This window comes from Marmota monax, unplaced genomic scaffold (genome assembly GCF_021218885.2).
Source record: "Marmota monax isolate L192 unplaced genomic scaffold, Marmota_monax_Labrador192_F-V1.1 WCK01_AAM20220418_F8-fsc00180, whole genome shotgun sequence".
NCBI lineage: Eukaryota > Metazoa > Chordata > Mammalia > Rodentia > Sciuridae > Marmota > Marmota monax.
The window spans coordinates 3,549,583-3,559,688 of record NW_026693881.1 but is presented as its reverse complement, the minus strand read 5'-3'; the positions used below and the strand labels follow the sequence as shown (position 1 = coordinate 3,559,688).

The window sequence follows — 10,106 nt, the reverse complement described above, 5'->3', positions numbered from 1 at the left end:
CATAAAAATCTTAATATATTGATATTTTAAAAACATTCATTTGTGCTTACAGAAAGATTACCAATTTGATTTTTTGTTTTTAAGTTGAGAAACTGTGTACATCTCAATTCCATTTAATTTTTCAGTGTTTACAAGTTAATATGCACTCTTAGTCCTCCCCCCGCCTTCTTTTTTCAGTACTTGGAGCCTTACACTGAGCTACAATTCCAATCCTTTTAGTTTTTTATTTTGAGACAAGGCCTCGCTAAATTCGTGAAGCTTTGCTAAATTCCTCGGCCTCGGAGTCATAAGATTATAAGCGTGGGCCACCGTGCCCCACATGACTCCGTTTTTTTAGAAAACACACACCTAGGAAAAGGTTATGGGGGAGAACAAGGGATGTCTATTATCTAAAATATATTTCCTACAATGAATATGTCTTTTATATAATTTTAAAATCTGGAAACATTGCTGAGTTAATTTCCTTATGTTCTCATTATCTATAAATATGGATTTTCTCCATCTGCATCTTTTCCTCAAACTGTGCAACCTCAACCCTCATATTAAATATTTCTAAATGAATTAATTGAATTAAATTTCAAGTGTGAGGAAAACATAATCCAGGGAGCAGTTAATAAAAGTCGTTTTCATCCTTCCCAACCGCTTCTCTCCTTATTAAAATTTCTCTGCAAATAATTTCCAGTGGGCTTCAGAAAGGCTGGAGGGGAAAAAAAATCCCAGAACGAATGCCACTCCGTCTCAAGAGACCCCTTCCCTCCAATAGTCCCTTTTCGCTCCTAGGATTGGGACCTCGCCTGTTGAAAATTGCTCTCGCTACCAGATTCTTCTAAAACCCAGTCGCAGCCCACCCAGAAGCTGGGAAAGAACGCGTCTGCCCGGGGCTCCGCGTTCCTCCACCGGCCCGGATTACACCGGCACCACCAGCGTAGACCGGCTCTGGACCCTGCAGGACACTTTAACCCCCAAACTGCAGGTCCAAAGGAAAAGTGGGGTTAGGATGCAAATCCGCAGAGCCTGCTTTACGTTTCTTTTCACGAGCCACCCGCCCAGAGCAACAAGGCGGGGAACTTGATTGATCTCAGCCGGTCCGGGGCGGCTCCTGCCCCTCCTCTGCCTCGGGTCGCCCACGTCCCCGGGGGTCAGCGAGGCGCGCCCCTCCCGGGGACTGATAGGAACCCGCCCCCGTCACGCGCAGGAAATCGGAGCGCCCGCAGGCCCCGCCCAGCGGCCGGCCCAGCCAATCGCAATGCGCGAAGGCGGCGTGGGCGGGGCCAGGCAGGCCGCAGACTTGGGGCTTTAAAGTCCGAGACAGGCCCGCTGGGCCAGATGCTCGGACCTCGGCGATCTCTGGGGAGCTGCGTGTGCGGAGTGAGCCTGCGCAGCTGCGGCCGCCCAGGTGAGCGCCCCCGGCCGGGCGCGGAGAGGTGGGGGTGGAGGGGACCCCGCGGACGCGGTCTAGAGGCGGGAGACCCCGGGAACTGGAGCGTCTGTCCAAAGCTCTGCCATCCTTGGGGCGGGGAAGCGGGGGAGGGCGGTTGGGGAACCGAGGAGGGGGCCGAAGCCACCGGTCAGGGGTCCCGGGTAGTGCGGCGCTTTCGGCGGTCGCGCCCCGGAGAGCACAGGTTCCGAGGCCGGGTGGCCCCAGGCCGCGCCGTCTCGGGGCCTGGCCGGGCCATCCCGGGCAGCTGGACCCGGCTCCCGGGTCGCGGTGCCATCGCTCCCGGCGCCGCCATGACTCCCGCTGGCCGTGGCTGCGAGGGCGCAGGGGGAGCGGGCGGCGCGCCCCGGCCGGCCTGCCCGGGGAGGAAGCCCAGGGTTCGGTTCTCCCGGCTCATCCCGACTCTGCCCACCTGCGCGCACCCGCCGGCAGGGCGGTGTGGGATGGCCTCCTGGGATCCGATGCCCTCGCTGGGGAGGCTCTGCCTGGGTGATCGAGGCACTGTCGCTCCTTAACCTGGACCAGCCATCTCCTTGTTTCCTAGTTGTTGTCCCAATCACAAGGTATCGTGAGACTAACCGAAACCTGAATTGTCATCACACTCTAGGAATAGCAGTGACTTCTCACTATTGTAACACTTGTCAGGCTGTTTTTTGTTTTGTTAGCTGGACCAAATAACCTTTTTTTTTTTTTTTTGGTTTTTAATTCCTGCCCTATTTTTCTACACCTGCATCCTCAGCCTTTTCAGCTTTTGTGTTAATGCCTGGGAAGGCAATTTAATGCTTTTACTCCATTATGGTGTCTTTAACTTATTGAAAGAATTGGTTTCATCAGGTGTTTCTTTTCCCTTCCTAGGTTTCTGAACCATGAATCTCCCACTCTTCCTGGTTGCCCTTTGCTTGGGAATAGCCTCAGCTATTCCAAAATTTGATCAAAACTTAGATACACAGTGGTACCAGTGGAAGGCCACACACAAGAGACTATATGGCACGGTGAGTAACATTGAAATTGTCCAGGGGGACCCTGCAGAAATTGGTCCTCGATGGTCACAGTTTATGGCCAGAGAGAAGCTTCTAGAGGCCAGCTCTTAGCAGGCAGTGACCTGGGGGCCCTGTGGTGCACTCAGTGGTGTGTGGGCCTGGAGACCAGCTCACAGGAGTGGGAAGCCCTGCCGGGCCATGGTTTCTCTTCCATGGATGCCAGCAGGTGTCCCCTTGGGGAGATGGGTTGAGTTTTAAATAGAAATAAAAACTATCAGCTGTGCTTGCTTCTAGAATGAAGAAGGATGGAGGCGAGCGGTGTGGGAGAAGAACATGAGGATGATCGAGCAGCACAATGGGGAGTACAGCCAGGGGAAGCATGGCTTCACCATGGCCATGAACGCCTTTGGGGACATGGTACGTGTGTTGTGGGGGGGCACTTCACTCTGCTCAGCTTTTTTTTTTTTTAACTCTTTTAATATTTAATTTATCTTTCCTTGAAGACCAATGAAGAATTCAAACAGCTGAAGAATGGCTTTCAAATCCAGAAGTACCGGCGCCAGGGGAAAGTGTTTCGGGAACCTCTGCTGTTTGGGAGCCCCAAATCTGTGGATTGGAGAGAAAAGGGCTACGTGACTCCCGTGAAGAACCAGGTATGATGTCGGATGCAGACTTTGCCTCTCCCACAGGAGAGCCAGGAGGGGGCACTCGTGCTTCCGTAGCCTGACAAGCAACATGTAATTCACTTTTTTATTTTTACTTTTTAATTTTAGTCCTCTGCCCCCATCTGGACCCTTGCAGCACCCCGGGCTGCTGTCCTGTATGCTCTGTGTTCACTGTTTTTTTAAAGGATATTCACAAATGTAACATGTTGTCAGTCTTTGTCTTGCAAATTGTCTACTTTTTGATTACCTTTTCAGGGTCAGTGTGGTTCCTGTTGGGCATTTAGCGCAACTGGATCCCTGGAAGGACAGATGTTCCGGAAAACTGGCAAACTTATCTCGCTGAGTGAGCAGAACCTTGTTGACTGCTCTCGGCCTCAAGGCAATTTGGGCTGTGATGGCGGGCTGATGGATAATGCCTTCCAGTACATCAAGGACAACGGAGGCCTGGACTCAGAGGACTCCTATCCTTACGAAGCACAGGTAAAATGAAGCATCTGGGTCCTTCCAGCTCTGTTTCTAGCAAGTGGAACCGTTTTCCAAGATAATACTTTATTGGGAATTCATGTTTTTATTTTATTTTATTTGGGAGGGGGGTACCAGGGATTGAACTCAGGGGTACTTTAACACTGAGCCACATCCCCAGTCCTATTTTGTGTTTTTATTCTGAGACAAGGTCTCACTGAGTTGCTTAGTGCCTCGCTTTTGCTGAGGCTGGCTTTGAACTTGCGTTCCTCCTGTCTCAACCTCCTGAGCCTCTGGGATTACAGGCATGTGCCACTTCGCCATCAGAATTCACATTTTAAGTGGTACAATTTATAACTGCAAATTGTCAGTACCATCCTCATTAGATATTATTAGCCTCTGCACAGTTCTCTGGATGGTTAATGTTTAGCTTTTCTTGCTTCTGTGTCACATGGAGGATATGCGAACCATTTTCCATGTAATGTAAATTTTCTCCACTTTAATAAAAAAAAAAATATTTAAAGACAAGTCAACCTAGGGGATCTCGTTAAAAATATAAGCTAATCTTTTAAAGATTCAAATAGACTAAAAGCATTTCACTTCCTAGAGTGGTTTATACCAGTATACCAGTACTGACTTAAATCATAATTTGCAAATTGCTGAGTGTTCTGGTCCTAGAATTCATGTTCCCTCAAAGGTAGATGGTGGCAATCAAGTCTCTTCCCTTTAACTTTAAAAGGATGAAACTTGTAAGTACAAGCCTGAGTTTGCAGTTGCTAATGATACTGGATTTGTGGACATCCCTCCGCGGGAGAAAGCCCTCATGAGCGCAGTGGCCACTGTGGGGCCCATCTCTGTTGCTATTGACGCCGGACACGCATCCTTCCAGTTCTACAAATCAGGTGGGTGTTTGTCATCTTACATTACACAGGTTCAGGCAGAACAGAAAACACTGTCCTGATTGAATCTTCTGTATGGAATCCTTTCTAGGACCATTGGGATTTTTAAGTGTGTTGAACATGGTAATGTTTCCATTTGCATTAACTAAGCATTTTCTCATGATTATTTATTCACAAAATTTTTAAATGAATACTAATCAGTCAGTAGGTAAAATCTAATTTACCTGTTTTCCAATTGTCAAACCTTTTTCCAAAAGATTTTATTACCTTAAGCAGAAGTATAAAGAACCTTGTAGCTCAAATGTGGGTGTTTCGGTTATTTTATGTGTACTATTTCTTTAGACATAGGGGTAGAAGAGGATTATGCTAATAGATGTGTAAACCAGGAAATGAGTGCTTGAAATACCTTTGCCTTTACAACAATAGATCTACCTGGCCTGGTGGCACACACCTGTAATACCAGGGAAAGCTGAGACAGGAGGATCACAAGTTTGAGGGTAATCTCAGCTATTTAGTAAGGCCTAAACAACTTAGCAAGACCCTATCTCAAAATAAAAAGAGCCAGGGATATAGCTCAGTGACAAAAGTGCTCCCAAGTTTAATCAAATCCCCAGTACAAAAAATATAAATAAAAAATAGATATTGGAAAAAAAATTAATTAGAAAATATTTTGGACTTGTAGAATTATGTTGATTTCTGGTGAGTAGAGGTCGACTTTTTTCCCTTATCAGCCATTACTGTTTTTTTGGCAAATACTATTTTAGTTCTTTATAGTATTTGGAATGTTTATGACGTTCAACAGAATTTAGAAATGCCTTCCTTCCATGGGTGACATGGTGGGCCACTGTCACATGTCACTTGGAGCCTCTCATTCCAGTGTGGATTTTATTCTCCCAGGAGTTTATTATGATCCAGAATGCAGCAGCAAAGACCTAGATCATGGTGTTCTGGTGGTTGGCTACGGTGTTGAAGCAAATTCAAATAAGAAATTTTGGCTTGTCAAGAACAGGTATAAAACTCTTATTATATTTTAAATTGGAATTAGAATTCTTAGTTAGAATTAGTATTTGAATATAGTTTCATAAAAGCTCCGTGTTAAGATCCTGGAAGTCTTACTCCTTAGAGTGAACACAGAAATATTAATGTTTTATTATTATAAGATTCTGTACCAAGCTTTTAGGGTTATTAATAGATGTTTGTAACATTGCATTTCCAAATTCTGAAAATTTTCTTAAAGTGCACGTAAACATTTGCCTCTGATGTTTCTTTAATTCTGAAAGATTGTTGTTGCCATTTGATGCTCTGCCATCTCATTTCACTCCTGGAGGCCTCAGAGATTGCTGGGGTCAATTTTCACAACTAATTGTCTTTTATTGAAATGTAATGTGGGGTGGCATATGGAGCTAGCAGACACAGATGTGATAGCAGATACAGATGTGATAGCATGTAGAACAGTGTCCCCGTCACATGTAAACACTGCTAAGTGTCAGCTGTTATTAATGAAGCTAATCTTTTTTCTTTTTCTTTTTCTTTTTTTTTTTTTTTTAATAAAATGAAAAACCTTCAGCTGGGGTCCAGAATGGGGCGCAGATGGCTATGTCAAAATGGCCAAAGACAAGAACAACCATTGTGGAATTGCCACTGCAGCCAGCTATCCCACTGTGTGAGCCGACGGACGGGGACAGTGGAGGACTTGAGGACAGCATGTCCAGAGGCATTCTCTCTCAAAACTGACCAAACCTTTAATGTATAAAACAATACTTGAATCATTGAGGATCCAAGTTGTGATTTGAATTCTGTGACATTTTTACAAGGGTAAAATGTTACCACTACTTTCACTACTGTTATAAACAGCTTCATGATATTGAAGACTCATTGTTTAATTCTAAGACTTTTGAAAAATTTTCATTTTTTAAAATGTGTAAAGCTTTCTTTACAGAATAAATTTTAGTTCAGTATATAGAGGTGGAACTTCTGTTTGTAATGCATTGACATTTTATTTAGTTGGAAAATGTAATTGGGCTCCAAAGACATAAGTGAAAATGTGTCAGTGGTACATTAGGAAAGAGATGAAGGAGGGTGAGTGGCCCTCTGGTGTTTCACTAAAAAAATACAGATTTTATGTCAGCTGCCCATTGACTGTGTATAACCCAGCTCTATAGTTTTGTTTTTACTTGACATATAATATATATATTTAAGCCAGGCATGATGGCACATGTCTGTAATCCCAGCAACTCAGGAAGCTGAGGCAGGAGGATCACAAGTTCAAAGTCAGCTTCAGCAACTCGGCTAGACCCTGTCTCTAAATATAACATAAAAATGGGCTGGGGATAGGGCTCAGTGGTTAAGTGTCCTTGGGTTCAATCTCCAGTACCAAAACAAAGAAAATATAGTGTATATATTTATAAGATACAAATTTGATACATGTGTACATGGTGGAATTATCAAATTGGACTAACAAGCCCATACCTGTCACCTCAATATTTATCATTTCTTTGTTTTGAGAAAATTTAAAGATCTCTTCTAGCTGTTTGGAAACACAGTGTAGTACTATTAACTGCAGTCACTTTGCTATGCATTAGAACTCCAGAAGTTACCCAACTCTTGAATCATAAAATTTGACTAATAATCTGGAAGGACAAATTGTTTCATAAAGAAGTAAGTTACTTACTAGAAAAGTGAATAGACAGATTCATGTGTTGTAGATACTAGTAAAGGATTCCCTCCCTTTGAGTCAAGGTGCTTTTGTGATGAAAGCCATGTGGCTCCTTGAACTTTCCTGAATTGCAGTGAGGACCATGTGGCCACATGGCAGTCCCAGGAAGGACCAGGCCAGGGGGTTACCAGGGCTGTTTTGTTTCTGTTCTGTTACGTCTCTGATGTCCACACAGCTCTCCTGGGAAACCTGGGGCTACCCAGTGTTCACAAAAATAAAGATAACAGTTGTGATTAATAATCTCAGGTATTTGGTAATAGATGGAGAAATGTGTTCAAGGTCCACAGGAGATTAGGCTAGGCTACGAAAATAGTCCTCCGGCCTTAGAAGATGGGTGAGAGATCACAAGGGAAGGACAGGCCAGAAGTCCCTAAGCCAAACTTGGACTTCAGCCACCTAATCCCTGACTTAAAAATAAACTCAAGAAAACAACAGACTCGGCTAATAGTCAGGGACATGCTAGTAAGTATGAAAACAGCATTCGCTTATTTAAAAGACAGGAAAGAAATATGCCAAATTTCTGTGGCAATTATGGGTGGTTATTTCTCTAACTTGTTCTGTAGGAAGTGTGTATTTTTATTACCAGGGAAAAAATAGAGAAAATATATCTGTATTCTGCAGGATAAGTGTGTGTGGTGGGGGAGTGATAGATAATCTAAAACCTATGAATCTGAATCTATATATCTGTGTTCCCAGTCCAGTAAGAAAATGTCAGTGAGCTGGTAAAATACTAAACTGGTCATCATGCTTCGTGAAGGAAATGGGAGGTGGGGAACAAGTGGGGCCTGTGTCCCACGCAACCTTTGGTAGCCTTTGTCTGTAGCCATCTACCACACTTGCTCTGATTTTCTTCTGAAAAAGGATTCTTCTTGCTCGGCAGCATCAGGCTCATTCCGCACTCCACACGTTCCTGGAACCGCTGGGAGGCTCGAAGGAAACATGAAGGTGCTGAATTGTAGATATGTGAAAGTTTTGTCATTTTCAAAGAACTTTCAAATACTTTTTAAACTCATGAAAAGTTCCAAACCTCAGTTATCCTCTAAAAGCATTTTTCAAAAAATGCAAATAGACTTGAAGCACAAACTTATTACCAGTATATCTTATACTTCTAGCAAAGGAGGTAAGGCAAGATGAGATTGGCACAATTCAGCAAACAATGAGGGAGCAGTTTGCCCACGTGGGAGTGCAGCTATAACCCTTGGGCCTCTTATTAGAAGAGTGAAGGCCTTGGAGTAATTGGAAACCTTCATAGCAACGCATATTTCTATCTTGTGTATTTGGCCTGTGAAGTTTGAAACTAGGTGTGTTTTCTAAATTCATTTCTTTTGACTGATCTGAAAGTATAGGGGTGAAAAAAAACTCAGATCTTCAAGTATTAGTAATTGTGTGTGTGTGTGTGTGTGAGAATTTCCCAAGCCCACTTGACTGTACACACTGAATTTTACAAATGTTCATGATCTCTGTATTTTTAAATAAGTTAATAAACTCCATTGAGTGGCTCCACGGTCTCTTTCCTCATACTGCATTTTAGTATTTCATAGTCTGTGTATTCATTCTTCGGGGTGGTGATCAGGCACCTCAGCAACAGCTCCGATCTGGGCTCAAGGACACAATGAAGCAAATAGTCATGGTCCCTCCCTTTTGGAGCTGGCGTTCCCATGTTGCTGCCTGTGCAAACCACCCCCGCCACGTTCTTGAGCCCATTGGGTCTTTGGGTCTCTAGTGTTCCAAAAGCAGCTCCAGCACCCCACTTATTTAGCATAGGTACCAAGTTTCAGCTACCAACAAGCAGCTAGGGCTCTTTCCAACACCTTAGGCCACCATATTGGATGAAAAAAAAAAAATCTCTGCTTAATGGACCCATATCAACATATCTTTGTTTCTTCTTTCCTGACCTCCTGGGCTTCATCCATTCCTACCTTTATTCCCCAGATTTATTCTGGGTAAATTGGAAAAATAGTGCTGCTATTCTTTTGGAATGTAGTTTACCTCTTGGTAACACTTTTGCGTGTGTGTGTGTGTGTGTGTGTGTGTGTTGCTGGGGACGGAACCCAGGGAGGGCCTCACACGTGCTGAGCATGAGTTCCACCCCTGAGCTGCTCCTCCAGCTCGTGGGGCACACTTCCTACCTCACCTTTCCAGAGCTGCTGGAGATGAAGTCTAGAAACGGGGCTGGTTGGGTGGATACTGAAGAGAATCAGCAGTGTCTTCTAGGGCAGCCACCCAAGGGGAGGCCATTGCAGTTCTCTCAGGTAAATCAGAGTGAAACCCTTCATACAGGAATGGTGGACTGCTTCTCCTGGCAGAGAAGACTCAGCAGAATTTAGGGATTCAGAATTTAGGGATCTCCATCAGGATGTACCCCTATATCCTCCAAATTTTAGAATCTTCTTTCCTGATTTCACCTTAACAGCCCACAGCCAGTGAGACTGAGAGTTCAGTTTGCTTTTTCATTTACCCACTCAGAGGATGAGACTCTGGATTTGTTTTTTCAGAAATCTTAGCCCTGTGGCTACAGATGATAAAGGTTTTTCAGAACATAGAAAATGTTCAGGTCAACTGTGTCACTGCAGCCTGGGAGCAAAGCCCTAAGTGTCTCTTTTTTTTTTTTTTTTTTTGGTGGCAGGGCAGGGGGACGAGGGATTGAACTCGGGGGCTCTGGGCCACTGAGTCACATCCCAGCCCTTTTTATATTTTATTTAGAGACAGGGTCTCGCTGAGTCACTTAGCGCCTCACTTTTGCTGAGTCTGGCTTTGAACTCATGATCCTCCTGCCTCAGCCTCCCGAGCCGCTGGGATTACAGGCCACTGCACCTGGCCCCTAAGTGCCTCTTTTCCTTGCCCCACTTTGTCCAGTACAGTTATGGGCACCCAGACAATCTGTACTGTCTAGTTGGACAAAAGCGTTCTAATGCATGAATACATAGTCACCCAGAATGTGCCTCT

The 10,106-nt window shown here is 44.5% G+C and overlaps 1 protein-coding gene across 1 annotated transcript; it reads left to right on the top strand.

Moving 5' to 3' along the window:
- Positions 1 to 1,262: 1,262 nt before the first annotated feature.
- On the top strand, positions 1,263 to 6,404 carry LOC124105573 (procathepsin L). Its single transcript, XM_046462789.2, has 8 exons — positions 1,263 to 1,396; positions 2,294 to 2,430; positions 2,713 to 2,835; positions 2,922 to 3,071; positions 3,339 to 3,563; positions 4,285 to 4,447; positions 5,342 to 5,453; positions 6,012 to 6,404. Exons 2-8 carry the CDS (start codon positions 2,305 to 2,307, stop codon positions 6,109 to 6,111), a joined length of 999 nt encoding a protein of 332 aa, XP_046318745.1. The 5' UTR covers positions 1,263 to 1,396; positions 2,294 to 2,304; the 3' UTR covers positions 6,112 to 6,404.
- Positions 6,405 to 10,106: the final 3,702 nt, after the last annotated feature.

Coding starts and splice junctions, on each gene's coding strand:
- LOC124105573 (XM_046462789.2), top strand. CDS start 2,305: ATGAATCTCCCACTCTTCCTGGTTGCCCTTTGCTTGGGAATAGCCTCA. Junction 3,072..3,338: donor TGACTCCCGTGAAGAACCAG/GTATGATGTCGG, acceptor TTACCTTTTCAG/GGTCAGTGTGGTTCCTGTTG. Junction 5,454..6,011: donor TTTTGGCTTGTCAAGAACAG/GTATAAAACTCT, acceptor AAAAACCTTCAG/CTGGGGTCCAGAATGGGGCG.